The 17,336-nt window shown below is 42.4% G+C and overlaps 1 protein-coding gene across 3 annotated transcripts in view; it reads right to left on the reverse strand.

Moving 5' to 3' along the window:
- The window catches only part of RNF130 (ring finger protein 130), a 244,287-nt gene that overhangs the window by 81,859 nt on the left and 145,092 nt on the right, over nt 1–17,336 (reverse strand). For all 3 annotated transcript variants that reach the window (XM_088454758.1, XM_088454759.1, XM_088454757.1), the window contains exon 4: nt 5,932–6,003. In XM_088454758.1, the coding sequence (XP_088310884.1) occupies nt 5,932–6,003 (72 nt within the window). The remainder of the gene's footprint in view (nt 1–5,931; nt 6,004–17,336) is intronic.

The following is a 17,336-nucleotide window of genomic DNA, read 5'->3' on the forward strand; positions in this document are numbered from 1 at the left end:
ACACATAGGAGCCACGATAAGCTCGTGGCCCTATGTGTTAACGGGTGAATTATCCTATTAATTCGCCTGAATTAATAGGATAGGGAGGAAAAAAATATTGCCGAAAATCGGTGAAAAATCCCCGTTTTTCGCTGATCGCGGGGATCAATTAGCGCCCGAACAGTGTTTGGGGCTAATTGGATATGGCCCTATGTATGTACCTTATTGAAAATCTCTGAAAATTGCAGTTTTCACAAATAACACTGTGCAAAGTCATACCAACATCAGCCAGTCCTCATCCACAGAATTATCACCACTTTACCAATTACAGTTTGTTCTCATGAAGTCTCTCTAGTAACTGTGAGCACAGACATCCCTCCTTCAACTTTTCACTTTGGGAAGAAATAGGTTGCTGGATAGAGCTTGAAAAAAGCATCTGAACAGATATACCCTTAAGCCTGGTTTATCTCTAAATACAATCCTTCCATGGTAAGGGTTTAAATTAATCAAACGACCAGTGTTTAACTGGAGTAGAACTGACATGTTTTGATAATATAAAGTGGCAATTCCACAGAAGTTTTTATTTCCCTTTACATAACAAATGTACTACTTTTATAAACATGCATAGTTATCCTACTACTAAAGACATACACAGTCACTCTGGTAGTGTCGGGCGCCCAACGAAGCCATTCAATTGTTGCTCCAGGGCGCTATCAGCCGCTGGCACCGGTATTTCTGCTCGCCATCCTGAATAAGCGAGCAGAAATGTGCTAAAAATGTTGGTGTTTAGATGGCTTTAGCTGTTTTGCGTGGCTAAATCTGGTCTAATTACACGCGAAGAACGCAATAATGGGTGCCTAAAACAATTGAATTGCAACATTGGGCGCCTATTAATTCCTGCGACATAAAAAACAATTGAATCGCCCCCACTGGCTCTCTGCATGCCATGTGATAAGTGGAAGGAGGAGGGGTGGATGTCACAGTGTAGACAGAGCTCAAGGGGTTGATCCAAAGCCTCTATGCTCAGTACATCATGTGCCATTGATTTCCACAGGGGGGAAAAAAAAAAAAAGAGATAAATAGTAAATATCAATATTCTTTTTATAACCTTCCACAATGTTAAATATATATAACATTTTCTTGGGTTTGTTGCTTTAATCCACATACGGACACTGGAAGAACAAGAGTAAAGCCTCAGGTCAGAGGAAGTTTGTGGCCCTCACATGCTGGTAACAAAACCAAGACCTTTATGTAAACATTCTTTATGACCATTGTAAAAGGTAGGACATACAGATGATACATTCCCTCACATTCCTCTCTTTAACAACACAAAGTTAATACAGGCCCTGAGGCAGAATTTATTTTACAAAATGTTCCACACTAACAAAATTAGTATAGACTAAATAAAAGATTTTATCCACAGACATAGGAACCATTTTGTGGCCTGAAGCATTTATAGAAGTGCACCTTCACAACTCAATAGTAACTAGTGACATCACTGAGGCATGAGGAGGGATGCAGTTAAGATGCTGGCGGGCGAAATCCTGGCGCCGGAATCCCGACCAGCGGCCAGAATACCGGCGCCTGATTCCCGACATCACTTGAGATGCCGACGACGGAATCCCGATAGCCGGCATCCCGAACATCAGTATAGCGGGTGGGTTAGGTTTAGTCACACTACCAGGAGGGTTAGGCTGCGGGGGGGAGAGGGTTAGGCTGCGGGCAGGGGGGGGTAGGTTTAGGCACTACCGGGGGGTTAGGCACTAAGGGGGAAGAGTTAGGTTTAGGCACCACGGGGGGAGGATTAGTTGTAGGCACTAACGGGGAAGGTTAGGATGCAGGAAGGGAGGGTTAGGATACTTACCGAACCCCTATCGCGATTCTGAGCATCAGGATGCTGCTGTTAGTCTTCTGACCGTCGGCATCCCGACTGACGGTGTCCCGTATGTATTCCCATGAGGGCACTGTGTGCTCTCATGAAAGACCACAAAATGTTGTGTATTGGCGACAGGACAACTTTACCTCATACACAAAAATATTTTTGTGACACAAAAGAAGGTATTTTATATAGAATCTATAGACTTGCTGTTAGGGAGAGCAATCAGGGGTTAATCGTGTACAGGTTTATACGATGTTGTCATTGGGTTTTGTACATACATTTTCCATTTACACAGGTGACACTGTATACTGCTGGCACCTCAGTAAATGTGCTTGCTAGTTAGGTCGACAAAAGCTGGGTGATATTCTTCCCTTGTTCTGGTCTAAAAATATTATCCATCAAAACAGATTGTTCAATAAAATAATGCAAAAGTTTCAGTGCTAGAGAGTTCATTACAGTATTAATGGAAATTACTTCACAAATGTACGAGGGTGGTTTAATAACTAAGCTAAGAAGATCTCTCAGATGTGTAATGTTCTTTATTTCATACTAATATCTCGCCAGAGCAGGTAGACCACGGCTTCCCCACACGGCCATTAGACTGCGCCATATATCAGTCATACTGTCCAAACATCAGTTGTAAGATGGCGGGGCTGGCGGAAACATGGTCAAACATTGTGGTGCGTAGTGTGATCACATTTCTGCATCTAAAGCTGGGTACACACTGGCCGATATATTAGCCGATCAATTGATCGGCCAATATATCTGATGCCTGTCGGCCCGTGTGTACCAGCGATATGTCTGTGAACTACATCGTTCACAGACATATCGCATTGGCTGTGCTGCACAGCCGATGGACAGATATATCTGCAGACATATCTGTCCACCGACAAGTGTGTATGGGCGTTCTGCAGACTGCCGGTACACATGCAGCGGCAGACGCAGGGAGGGGGTCGGACACGGCCCCGCCCCTCTGGCCAGCGGGACCCGCGGATGCCTGGAAGATGATGGCCATTCAATGTGTATGAACGACCATCATCTACAGATATATCTGCATATCACTCGAACTGCAGATATATCTGTTCGGCGTGTACCCAACATTAAGGGCACGTCAGCAGCTGAAATTCAATTACCAACTTGTCGATGTGTGCGGTGACGACATGTCACGGAATCAGGTTTGGGTTGGTGGCGGTGCACTGCCTTTGATAACAGCATGACAGACATTCAAGATAAGCAGCGATCCGTCCGGCCAAGCACGTCCACCACAGATAATTTGTGCCGCATTGAAAATCTGATTGAGGAGGACAGACTTATTTGAGTAATATTGCTGACGAACTGAAAATCTCTGTGCACAAAATCGTTCATGAGCAACAGTACTGGAAAAATTGTTCACGGTGGGTACTGAAGCAACTCACAGAACTTCACGAAACCAATTGGATGGGAATGTTTCTCGTGCACTTGATGCAGTTCCTGCAGAGTATAGTTACAGATGATGAAACGTGGGTGCATCATGTCACACCAGAGATGACGCAAGCATCCATGACATGGAAACACCGCATCATCCCCACCTTCAAAAAAATTCAAAACAAATCCATCATCAAACAAGGTCATGGCGACTATTTTGGAACCACAATGGCGTGCTTCTTGTTGATTTCCTCTCTAAGGGAGATACTGTGAATGCTGTCCGCTATTGTGACATTGTGACACATTGAGCCGGGTTGCGGAGCGCAATTCGTCGAAAACGACCTGGGTTGCTGTGAACAGGCGTCATATTGCTTTCGATAATGCCAAACCACACTCAGCCAACTGCACGCATGAGTTGTTACGGCGCTACCATTGAGAGGTACTGGACCAACCTCCCTACAGCCCTGACCTGGCACCGAGTGATTTCCAGCTCTTTGGACCATTAAAGCACCTGGGTGGAAGGCGATTCACAACAGTCATTTCTGACTGACTGTCACATCCTGGCTTCAGGCGCTTGACACGGATTTCTTCTATGCCAGGATAGATGCCTTGGTGTACCCTTGGAACAAATGCTTAGACAAGCATGGGGACTATGTGGAAAATAAACTATACCAATGCCATACTATTATACCTATATGTACGAGTTGAATAAGGTCTTCTTACCTTATTTATTGATTCACCCTCGTACATAATCTCAGAGCTACGCAGTGCTGAGAGAGTAATCTAGTAATACACAAAGGTCATCAGTTTTAAAGTATACATGCCGCCTACATACAATGGTGGAAGCCATTTTGTGTGTTAACCAATATCCATGAGCATGCAATTTATCAATTCACCATTTACTGGTGACCTCACCAAAGCATAACGCACATAGTGGGTTATTTACGAAGCCTTGGATGGAGATAATGTGAACAGAGATAAAGTACTAGCCAATCAGCTCCTAACTGCCATGTTGAGAGTGTGTTTAAAAAATTAGTTAGGAGCTGATTGGTTGGTACTTTACCTGTTTACTTTTTCTCCATCCAAGGCTTAGTAGTTTACCCACATAGTGCCTGTCTTATTGGTGTCTAGGCGACAAGGGCACTTTTAAACAGGGCTGTGAAGTGTATATGCCAAATCTTATATGTTTAGGGATGCATATGACTGATCTGGAGGGGTCACTGGGAAATGGTGAAAGACATGTTTTTATGCAATCACTTTTATTTATATAATATTATATGTTTTATTTTGGAAGCTGGAGTCAGAACATTTCTACAGACTCCAATACCACACAAAATGGTCTGACTCCTCAGCCCTGCTTTCAAAGGTCTAACTCATGAATTTTTTTTAGGCCTGGCAAAGTTCATGATTTATTTATCTTTTTATAGTGGAAGGTACATGAACATGGTACAATTGACGCCTCATAACTCAGCCGTAATTAGTACCTAGTGAATTTATAACCTGAATATTGGTTCAATAGACAAAATGGCTGCCTCCATTTTGTATAGACGACAAGTGTACTTTAACAGCAGACCTTTAAAGTTTTTTTGTTTTTTTTGTGCTGGACAAAATCAGTGCTTTTGTTTTTGTATATGGATATACCTGAATATGGCACAATAAATGTGATGTAACATACAGTAAGTCCTAATCAGCAGATCTACTATATGTCCACTGTGAATGAATGACTGCTACTGTGTGTATCGGTATATATGTCATAAACGTGTGGGCTTGGTCCCAATACTTGGGCTACATGAAAATCCCCCTGGGATTCTTGTGTATGCTGGCCTCAATGTCCTGTGCATGCATAGTGTGGACAAAATAATTTGGGCCTCAGAAGCTAGACGACTACAGAACACGGAGAGAATCCTAGTGACCGCTACAAGAAACAGAACATCCTAGTGACCGCCACACAAAACAGAGAACATCCTAGTGACCATCACACAAAACAGAACATTCGAGTGACCACCACACAAAAAGGAAAGCATACTAGTGACCACAATAGAAAACAGAGAACATCCTTGTGACCACTATGCAATAGACAGAGATGTATAATGACCTGTGGAGTAAACTAGTGACCACAATACAAAACAGATCTCAGATCTCTGGTGGCTGTGCTATGTAACTCAGAGAAATGCGGTTGTAGAGACACACACTTCAGAGTGGTGGGAGCTCCCAGCACATTAATCAGTAACTAGGCACCACTACTCACCAAAGAAACTACAAGGAAAAATCTGGTGGTTATAACAGATTCTGGATGCACAAAAAGTCATTAGAGGTGATGTACAGACAAACCTGGTCCCTACCAGCTACTAAAGCTGCAGTAGATTGGAAGGAGGTAGCTAGTTAGGGCCAAATATAAACAGCCCAATAGGAGTACCCAACTGTCGCCATGACGAACCCCTTCATATTGATGGACCTTTGCAAGTGCATTATGTGCACTGCCCATAATTCCGCCCTACTGTCTGTATTCCAGAACAAGCAAGGAACATTGTTTTATTCTCTACCAACACATCAGGAAACATCATGCATATCATACAGTCTGAACAATAAGGCCTTGTTTTATGGCAATCACTCTCACAATCTGCTCACGTTTGGTGGACTGAACCAGAAGAGCCTGGGCCAGCAGTTACCTTATCTCCTTTTCTGACTGTCCTTGTTGTAAGTTTGCCGATGGCTTTCTTAGCTGCATCTCCGAGACGTCGCTGAGGAAACAAAGAGATAATAATTAGCTGTGAGAGTCTGATCAGAAGATGAGTACATCTACAGAAGGCGTAACTAAACACAACTTTTTGATTACGCTGCATGAGAAAAAAAAGTGAATGAACAGAATTTAGACGAAACATTCCCACAAGTGTAAATGAGCCATTTATAAAGAAAATGTAAATCTGGATCCAGATTTACATTTTCTGGCTGGTTATAGGTGTGTTTACAGGTACTACCTTTTAGGAGCAGCTTATGTATAGACACTATATTTAGATTTATTCTTTTTCATTTCATGCGCCTGAATTTCTTTGTTCTTTCATTTATAAAGAACTCCAGCCTCTCTATTTATAAAAAAAAAAAATCTTCTTAAATCTGGATTAACAGAAAAGTGCGGATCTCTCTACCATATTCTTTTGTTGTCGCTGGTATAAATTTTATCTCCCAGTACTAACGCAACCAAACCACTCAGAATGACTAGACAATGAAATTCCACAAAATGTGCATTTCCAAAAATAATGAAAAATGGAAGACGCCAAAGATTCTAACAGCAGAAATTTGTACCTCTGTGAACAGACTGTTCAGCAACATCACTCCAGCAACGTTATGTCAAAATTCTGATCAACTCTTGCCACGGTTATTTATTGATTACCAGGTATTTGTATAGCACACATTCTGCAGCGCTTTACAGAGAATATTTGGCCATTCACATCAGTCCCTGCCCCAGTGGAGCTTACACTCTATATTCCCAACCACATGTACAGACACACAAATACACACTAGGGTTAATTTTTTGTTGGGAGCCAATTAACCTACCCATGTATTTTTGGAGAATATACAAATCCTGCAGAGTCAGGGCCGTAGTGGGAATCGAACCCACAACCTCAGGGCTATAAGGCAGCAATTCTAACCATTACACAGTCTGTGCTGCCCCAACGGTTATCCTATTAATTGGAGGTCATATGTTAAACCAAATTAATACCTATGATTGCTGATATCATGTAAAGAGGTCACCAGCTAGTTTTAATAATCGTACATAATAACTTAAAAGAGAGCTCCGGAAAGTAATTTCCAATTCAACCTGAAATGTAGTGAGTGAAAAAGTTCATACAAATGCATACATGTGTCCACATACATCTATCCTCCGTGCCCTACAAGTCGTGCCACACATAACGCGGGAGCTCCATGTGACTCCGTAGGGCCGAGCGTCTTTTCAGGCGACTTTTTACCTTCAAAATGACTTATTCACACAGCGCATGCTGCATATCATTTTAATCAGCAGAAGCTGCTTGTGCAAACTATTCGCTATACGAATAAGACGCATTTGAAGGTAAAAAGTCGCACAAAAAGACGCTCAGCGCTACAGAGTCATGCCACGGCATGGCGTGACTAGAAGGGCTGTTTAGCGCACAAGGAGGCTAGATGTATGTGGACACTTCTGTACTTGCCAACTCTCCCTGATTGTCAGGGAGCCTCCCTGAAATAGTAACAATCTCCCTGAAGAGTCTAGCAATCTCCCTGATCGTAATTTACCCCAATTATGCAGCTTTTATAGTAAAAAAAAAAACACACAAAAAAAACAGAGATATATACATTCAGATAGGATCATTAGTGTAATTTCCCTGCACTGGTTATAAGGCACAAGGATTCCTATGGCTACATGCATTTTCTGAAAAGTATCTGTGTTTTCTTCAACAAATAGATCTTATCAACTGCTTTGTGGCTCCTGTACATATGGATGTAAGTCAGCTTTATGACACTCCTCTCAGATGTAGCAATACCGCCGCGCCCATAGGTGCTGCTTTCACAATCTCCCTGAAATGCTTTTTCAAAAGTAGGCAAGTGTGTACAAATGTAACCAGATTTCTCCCCTATATTATTGTATTACTATTGTCTCTCTCCATAGCAGACACTATAAGGCAATTTTAAAATAGAGATAACAGAAGTGAGTTTATAATATTGCTGAGCAGATGGTATGCAGTCGGGACTGTCATATCCTGGCACGCCTGTCAGTAGACATACGCCGGGAGCCCGACGCCCGGTATCCTGATCGAAGGGACGCCGGGCACGGAGTGTGGATAGCTGCGGGGCGGACACTTAGGGTTAGGCACCCCCCCTGGGAGGTTAGGTTTAGGTAGCGGGGAAGCGGGGGTTAGCGTTAGGCACCCCCGGGGGTAATTTAGGGTTAGGCACCCCCCCAGGGGACTTAGGTTTAGGCAGCGGGGAAGGGGGGGGTTAGGTTTAGGCACTTAGACTGGGGATTAGGGTTAGGCACTGGGGTGGATGGTTAGGCACCCCTAAGGGAGGGTCAGGGGGTAGAAATAGGTTAGTATATACTTACCTTTGACAATCGGGATTTCCTCCTCTGCCAGGATGCCGCTGTCGGGATTTCAACCGCAGGGCATGGGTCCGGCGGTAAATCATACTGATTCCGAGCAGACAATATGGATTGCACTCATTTATGAAAGCAATGCATGATAACATATAGGATTATCTCTTATGGCCTGTTCATGCGCCTGGCTTAGCTTCCATAGTTCCACTGTCCATCAAAACCTCGGGCCAACAAAAGATTATACAGGTGCACTTTAAATCATCCTGACATTCAAACACCAGGGGGTGGCTGCACAAAGTGCTTCTTTTTTTTTTTTATTGCATTGAAAATATTAAATAATAAAAGTCAGTTTCAAAGAACCAAAAAGATCAATCTCAGGCCCCGGATTTAAAATCAGCTTGTGAACTAAATCCTGCGTACCATGTGGAAAAGGTCAAACGCTAATGTGTCCCATCAAAGCTAATGAAGGTCAGCTGTATTCAGTCAGCTTGCTCCCCTAGGCCCTGTTATAAAGGCTTAATCTATTTTGCGGGAAATCATCCCCTACTGAGCCCAATTAACCCCTTCAATCTGTTACATTTTGGTGTACTGCCTAATAGGATAAATAGAAGGGATACAGACTCCCTTACAATTCTCCATTTACAATGGAAGGTTTATTCACCATTATATTCCTCCTTGTCGGTTAGGCCATCTTACGTGCATACTTCCCGACTTATGACTTGTTCTATCCTGAAGATCTGGATGGGGAAGGACAAGTGGGAGGTGCTGGGGGCGTGGCACAATCATGTAACTATAGCCCCGCCACTACTGTGAAATACCGCGTTTTGCATCGGCGCCACCATGATGCAATTCACCGTGAAACGCATCACTAAACCTCAGGATCTCCAGCTTCAATCGGGAAGTCGACGGCACATGGGAGGCTAATCTATTCCCTCTGGAGCCCGGAAGGGCTCACTGAAATTCGAGAGTTCCTGTACATTAAATGTATTTATTAATATATTGAGAGACTGGCTTAGCTTTTCACACTCCGGTTACATAAATACATGCAACAAGGGAAGTTCATCTGTACTTGGTGATGTAATGGTCATTTTTATTTTATTTTTAGTGTTAGGGATAATTTATCCGAGATACTTTTTGAGTGACACATGGTTTAGCATAGAGCTATATATCACCCCCTTGTGTACAGGGATAGGCAAGGTTACAACGGCCTATTGTTGCTTTTTGTAATTTTTGTCAATGCTGAGCAAATGAAGACATAAAAATACCCAAAGGTTAAGAAAAGGCTTTTAGCCAGGCACCTATAATGATCCAGAATCCTAGGAAGGAAGGAAAGGCTCAGTTTTCAGCCTCACAGCAGCAACCAATGCCATTTGGAAAGAGACCAGCTAATTTTATATTGATATGTAACTTGGAAGATACTTGGTTTCTGATATTGATATTACCAGTGGGACGGCCTCATGGAATGGCACTCCAAACCCCCATCTAGCGCTTGTGCATCGATTTCGTACAATGAATATTGAAGAGCTCAGGAACACGAAAGTACTGCCAATGTAAGTCTATACGGGTAGAGACAGAAGGCAAGATGCTCATGGATCCAACGAGAAGTCTGGAATAATCATAAAAATGAAACAAGTTGCCTAAAAAAGTGACTATCCCTAAAGGAAAAAAAAATTAAACTATAATTGAATGTTACATGCATTCTAAAAAAAAAGAGTTAGGGGGGAATTCATATAGCTGCGATAAGCTGCTTTTTTGTGAAAAACTGCTTATCGTGCAAAATTATACTCATCACGCAACCCTATTAGCCACAGTTTTCGTGGATGCGAATTCTCCATAGCAAAAAAAGTTGGAGAAATTCCCTATTTCAAGGTAAAAATGTCGGAACTTGGTTCAAAACCACTGGGACACTCTTCTTAATGAGTAATTAGGCAAAAAAAAAAAAAATATCTTAATTTGGCCAATAATGATATGTCAGTTTTGGGGTGAAAAAGTGCAGGAAAATGGGTTAATGTGGGACTGGATTATGGGGGTGCTGTATTAAAGGGACAGGTGTTTTTGATATTGCAGTTGGGTGCTAGAGGCGTAATTTGAAGGTTTTTCAAAAGTATGTTTAAATGAAATAAATATATACTTATAGGCTTTTTTAAGCACCCCTAATTTAAAATTAACATTTATTTAGCAAAAAAACAAACACACACTTGTTTACTATCGTTATTTGTCTGTTTAAGAAATATGCATAATCCAGATATTTGACACAATTTATTAACCCCAAATACTTTTAGTAGGGCGACTAATACACTTCTACACTGTTATTATATATCAATTAGCATTTTCACATTTTCACCCATACTTATCGCAGGTAAAACTAGGAAGAATTTTTTGACTTTTGGAATTGAATTGCGCGCAATATGGGAGCGCGCATAGATGTTAAAAGTGTCATCTATCGCGGCTAATTGAATTCACCCCTTAGTGTTCATTAAAGTGCACTATTTCTCGGTATGCAGTCCTAATGATAATAGGCGAATCTGGGGGGAGGGAGGGTGAGGCACCACATGGGCACGTGCAAACTCCCCTTCCCCCTCACCTCACCTCACATTATTTCTGGTAGTTTTTTTTTTCTCTTCAGTAAGTACTTCCATTCCTTAGGCCCCTCCACCTCCCTGTGCTCCTCTCCACAGTCTGTGCGCCTCTGCAGAGGAGCCAGCCACAATCGGGACAGCCACTGTAGGGGGGAGCCGTAAGTGGTTCTGCGACGGGTACATTATGTGTTGTGATGGGGGGACAGTATGTGGTGCTGCGAGGGGGACATGTGCTGTGGTGAGGGGGCATTATGTTGTGCTGATAGGATGACATTATATGCTGCGAGGAGGGCAGTATGTGGTGCTGCAAGGGGGGCAGTATGTGGTGCTGGAGGGGGGCAGTATGTGGTGCTGGAGGGGGACAATGAAGGGGGCAGTATGTGCTTTGAGGTGGGAAGTGAAAAGGAGAATATGGGGTTCTGTGAGGGGGATGTAGTTAGGATGCCAGCGGTCGAAATGCCGACCGCCAGAACCCCGACACTGAAAGCCCGGCATGGGACTAAAGATAGGTATCTAAATACCGACGCCTACCATTAGCCCCATGCCGAAATCCCGACGCCCGCCATACCGAATGTAGGTTAGCCGGCCGTCGCAAGCTGTTAACCGCAGGAAGGGGGGGGGGGGAAATTAGGTATAGGCACCCCCGGGGAGGGTTAGGTTCCGGCTAGGGGAAGGGAGGTTAGGCACCAGCGGAGGGAGGTTACGGAAGGGCACCCCCAGGGAGGGTTAGGTTCAGGCTAGGGGAAGGGGGGGTTATACACCACCGTGGGGAGGTTAGGGTTAGGCACCCCTCCAGAAGGGTTAGGTTTAGGGTTAGGCACCACAGGGGGGGACTTAGAGTTAGGCACCATCCCCAGAGTCTTAGGGTTAGGCACCCCCAAGGGAGGGTTAGGGTTGGGAGACTACTTTTAAGCGTCGATATTTCATACCCAACCCCTGAGGAGGGTCAGTGTGTGCTGTGGGGGGGGGGGGGTCTGTGTGAGCTGTGAGTGTGGGGTGTGTCAGTGTTGGGAGGGGAGGCAGCAGGAGGTCAGTGAGTGCTGTAAAGTAAGCAGTTAGGGGGTCACTGTGTGTATTCTAAAGATCTCAGTGTGCTGTGTAGGGGGGATGAGCTAGCTGGGACGGAGGTCAGTATCTACTGAGAGGGCAATGAGAGGGTGGGTAAGAGCTGTGAGGGGGTCAACTAAAGAGCTCCTCTCCACATCACTATTGCAGTGTTAGGGTAAGAAGGTCGCAGGGAGAAGAGCACATTTGTAAGAAATTTCAGTTGTTTGTAGTGCAGCTTTAAAGCTGGACAAGCAGGTGACGCAGCCAGGATTGCTGATACTAATTTAAAAATGAGGCACTCTAGCTTTAATTTAGGCTAGACAATGTGAAACCCATCTGTGTTCATCCTTTGTCTAATCCACACAGATTATGAACTAAAAAAAAAAAATATATATATATATATATATATATATACACACACATACTCAAACACATACACAAACAATCAAGATGTGTAATGTAAACTAAGTTGGCGCCTCGAGGGAAACAAAATTCTCTTCAAACGCATTGTAAAGTGTGTACAGTATTGTGAAACGTTTCAGTCAGTATAAAATAAATGACTACCCGTACTCAGCTCCCCCAATAATACACAGCAGGAAGAGAGGGGGGAGGAGGGTTACAGCAAAGGTTAAAATACTGGTTCTTTAAAGATTTTGTTGTGTACAAAGGGCACAGGGATAGAGGAAATTCAGGGAAAAGGGACAGTTTAAATCAATCAGGGAAAAATGATCTTAGGAGATGGGATGTTAAATCTGGAACGTGTAAAAACAGAGTATGTAATATGGGTGTTTGAATCATGGTATTATCATCATTTATTTATATGGCACCACAAGTGTTCCGCAGCGCCTTACAAAGTACATAAATAAGTATGAATAATAATAATCTATACAGCTGTCTCCAGGAGGTAATCCATATGGGAAAGTGTACAGTGCCTTTAGGCATGGTCATCGAAGGGAAAGGAAATGTTTTTCACATGAATTTAGACAACTGCCTGCTGGCTTATAGAGTACAGATGTGATTGGCATACACTTCTAGTAATGGCAATAAGTGGCGTCAGAGATTGTGCGACAACAACAAACTGGTTACATTTCTCAATCATTATTAAACGCTAAAACATTATTAAACGCTAGAACATGACCCGGCTCGGTGCTTTGCTCAGCAGTTTCCCTGGTTCCACATGTGCAGAGTTGTTCTAATTTTCATATCATCTCCTATATTTCTATGTTAAAGATCAAGTAAAGTCACATTTGTAAAATAATATGTATCCAAACCTCTGTATCACAAAGCTAAATGATATACCTGTACCTTAAATAAGTGATGTATTTATATGTAACTAAAAATAATCAGCACACTGTTCAATTATTGAGTAAAAAACGTATGTAGCTTAGAATTATTATTATTGTTATTAATCTTAATAATAATTAATAATAGCAACCCAAACCCGATAAAGTCTTCAATTTAATTTAATCTTTGAATTGTTACAATGAGAAGCCGTTACATTCATTAGCACTACACGAGCTTCCATTAGGACAATTAGTCATATTCAATTGGGGGCGAGAATAGCATATATCCCACACCTGCTGGGTTTTTCCTGCAGGTGCGGGATTTTTGCTATTCAATCAGATGTGGATTTTTTTGCTATTTTGAGCAGCGGGAGGTTTTTTTCCTCGTGCCTCCAGAGTAAGTCTGATTTATCCTAAAATTGTTAATTTTAGGAAGAATAAGTGGACTTGCTCTGGAACCCTGGCAGCACCCCCTTGTGGACTAATGAAACAATTGTAAGTTTCCAATTCGCTTAATTAGTCCTTAATTACTCACCTTCCGAAGCTGTGTCCTCTGTATCCAGCGTAGGGACCCGGCCTCCTACAGCAGCGGCAAGTATATAGTGTGCGTGTTTGTAAGTGTATGAGTAAGTGTGTGTGTATATGAGTGTCATGCATGTGACCCCGTGTGTGTGTGCCCCCCCGTAATGGGCGCTGCGACAACTACATCTCCCAGCAGCCCTTGCTCCTCCCACGAGCCCCCTACCCAGTGACCAGATGGAGTGGAGGCCATCAGGAGCTGTGGAGACCACTGGATAAGTGTAATTTTTTTTTTATGCGGTGAAGGGTTTTCAGAGCTGAAAACTTTTTTTTCATTGGATACTGCGGGTATCCGGAGCGGGCATATCCGTGGTAATCCAAAATTGGGCGCCAGGAACGAGAGTTTTTTTTATCTTGCGAAATCTTGTGCCCAATTGGATATGCCCCAATGTGTGTGACTGAGTTGAAATCTCTTAGTAAACATAAATGCTCTCTTGGGGATAAACTTGATCAAAATCGATGTTGTGTTTCTGGGGCTAAATCACAGTTTTACAAATACTTAAAAATACTAATCAAAAATTGTCTGTTAGTAAATGTGTGATTTAGCCCAGAAACAAAACATCAATATCAAGCAAAATTGATTAAAATTGTCGAAGCCGGATAATTGGCTGAGACCGGATCAGTTTAAAATTAGATCGGGGCGACGCCATTTTGCGAATGGCAATGAGACACAATTTTGCGACTGGCCGCCCAGCGACATTTTAGGGAAACTCGACATTATAAGTACATACGGCGATGCTATTATTTAGCTTCGTGTCATTCCCACGCAATAGAAAGAAGTTAAAAGTCCTCACCATGTAAATACAGACAGTCATTACACATATAAAATGATTATCCCTGCAAAACAAGTACCACGGTGTACTCCACAAAACACAGTCGCACAACGCTAACTAGCGTCTTTCCCAATTCCTCAATACTTACACACTGCACACTTACATAAAGTGTTCCCTAGCATTAAAGTGTAATATCCAAGGTTTATGCAGTAATTATTAATGTTGTGTAATAAAGGTTATATGATATCTAAGGTTTAGTACATGGTAAGCAGACCGTGTTTGGTGTTGTACTGATCCACTGTGTCTCCACAGATTTCCTGTATCATCGGTGAGAAGATCGCAACATGCGTCTGCAAACTATGGACTGTTGAGAGTTAAAACATTAAAATGTACTCTGTAATGTTAGCAGCTTAGATTAGCATGCAACGGGAAAAGGACACAAAGGGTTGTTAGAGGCTGTTTGTGTCCATTCGAATTGACCTATGAACTATCCTGTAACAGAAGCACCTTTCAGAAGAACCAATGGAATCATGTCAAACTTGTCTATTGTATTGCCTATCCCTGTAAGAGTATATATGTGCGATCTCTGGGCCTGATTCAGAGCCGGACGCTATTTGTGCTCGCTCGTTCAGAAAAAAGGGGTGGCTATTCAAATGAACCGTTCGCTCTTTGCGGTCTGTTCACGCCTCTAGGCTCTGAATCAGGCCCTATGACCCCAGTCTTGAGTCTTCTTGCTGTGCTGTTGACGGAGGTTTCTAATGCTGATGCCGGTATCTGGGCCCAGAGTGTGTGCGTATGTAACAACTGTACCTTGGGTCTGTATGATTTATTTGCGCTAATTGTCTTTAGATCACAGCGTGTAACCATCTGTTTTTATATTGAATAATAACTTTTTGTGCTTTGGAACCACATTCAAAGTCTGAAAGAATTTATTTACTGTGCGACTCAGTACACTAAATAGCGACAATTTTAGCAGGTATAGGCAGGATTTTAGAAGGTATAGACAGGATTGCATAGAGGTTTTAATAAGGGATCGATAAATGGACCTTTAGTAAATATACCCCTTGGTCTCTCACAACGGCATGCTCTGCTTTATGATTACATCTTTTTGTCTGATGTTCCTTTTTGTTCGTGGTTTTGTTTGCAATGAAAGGAGAATTCACTGTGCTTATATATGAAATTGACTGTTTTGTTTTATTGCCAATTCATCCAACAAAAAAAAACATTTTGATACCATTTCCATGTGTAAAAGTGATATCTAGCTTTAGATAAGAAGATTTTCTTAGTACTAAATTTAATTTCATTATTTCTCTTCTTGGAGGACACCAAAAGCTGAAAGTTAACATAAAGCTCCCAATATTCAATTGTGGAAATATCAGTGTAAGGATGCAGTCTCCTGGGGTAAACGGTTGCACTTGTCAAGCAGCAGCCAAGTAGTAGTGCACCAGTCCAGGGCCATTGTACAAGTAACTGCAGCTAGTTCTATCAGCAACACAAAAATAAAGAAAACCTAAAAGTAAATCCAGGCCTGTCCTGCTCTAACTAAACAAAATGATTCCCTCTCTCAGAGTGGAAGAACCTAATGTCCCTCTAACAAAACCGAAGTCTTTAGCACAGCACTTACATTCAATAATCACGTTGTCTCTTAACAGGTCTCTGACCTGTTCCCCAGGCAGTGAGAGACTGGCTACAATGCCTGACATACCCTTTATCAGCCTCTCACAGGTGGTCTGGCACTCAAGCTCGCTAATCAGCTTCTGTCTACCAGACAGAAGCTAAAAATCTGGGGCATATATATCTCCCACTGACCACCTTTAGTCTTTTTGTCACACAATACAAACCCAAAAAGGTTGTGTATGTCACAAGGCAATAGGTGGTTGGGTGGGCCTCCACAAAGGCTCCCAATCTAAAAATGAGAATCAGGACCAAAAAATACCAGTTGGATACACTATGTTAAAGAGTGTATCTAGCCAATGATTATTTTAGGAGAAGCATTTGCAAAACACGCCCAGTCTGATACAGAAATTGGGTCATATGATGCACCAATGGAAAGTGTGGAACTGGCAATAAGGTATCATCCTCTGAAACTGCCTAGTTTTTATAGCACAGCTGGTCAAAATTTTTTAAAAATGCTGGGTTTTACTTACAGAGACAAAAATTAAATTTAAAGAACGGAAAAGATGGCGCATTGAGTTCACAAGGTCCATTAAGTATTATAATTGCCTTTTAAGATAAGTGTCACTGTGTGATTTGATAGGACATTACTGGTGATAATGACTATGCGCTCATAAAATCAGGGCAGAGAAGTGGTATTCGGGATGCAATGGGGAAACCGGCTGTCTTAATCCCAGGGGGTTCTGACTCGGCCTTTCTGATGGCATCACCACTTAATTCACATAGAATACTTTTATCACTTCTCTATTTGTTTGTACATTATTTATGTCATTTTCATTCTTTATCATTTCATTAACACTTATTGATTTACCTTTACACATCTTTTCTTTATACTTCACTATCACCTTTTTCTCTTTTTCGTGTGATGCCCTGGGGATGGCCCTTGGCTGGATTTTTTTTGGGGTGCCTTGCTTCTCGGACGTGAGCCCCTTAATTTTAGGGACGCCAGTATAGAGGAGCCTTGACGATTGGCCTGGCGCTTGTTCATATATTTGCAAATGTGTGTAACTAATACCTCTAAATCTCTATTATCATGTAGGATTTAAGTATTGTGTTTGCTGCAGTGTG

This window comes from Taudactylus pleione, unplaced genomic scaffold, assembly GCF_031769625.1.
Source record: "Taudactylus pleione unplaced genomic scaffold, aTauple2 ptg000629l, whole genome shotgun sequence".
Classification (NCBI taxonomy): domain Eukaryota; kingdom Metazoa; phylum Chordata; class Amphibia; order Anura; family Myobatrachidae; genus Taudactylus; species Taudactylus pleione.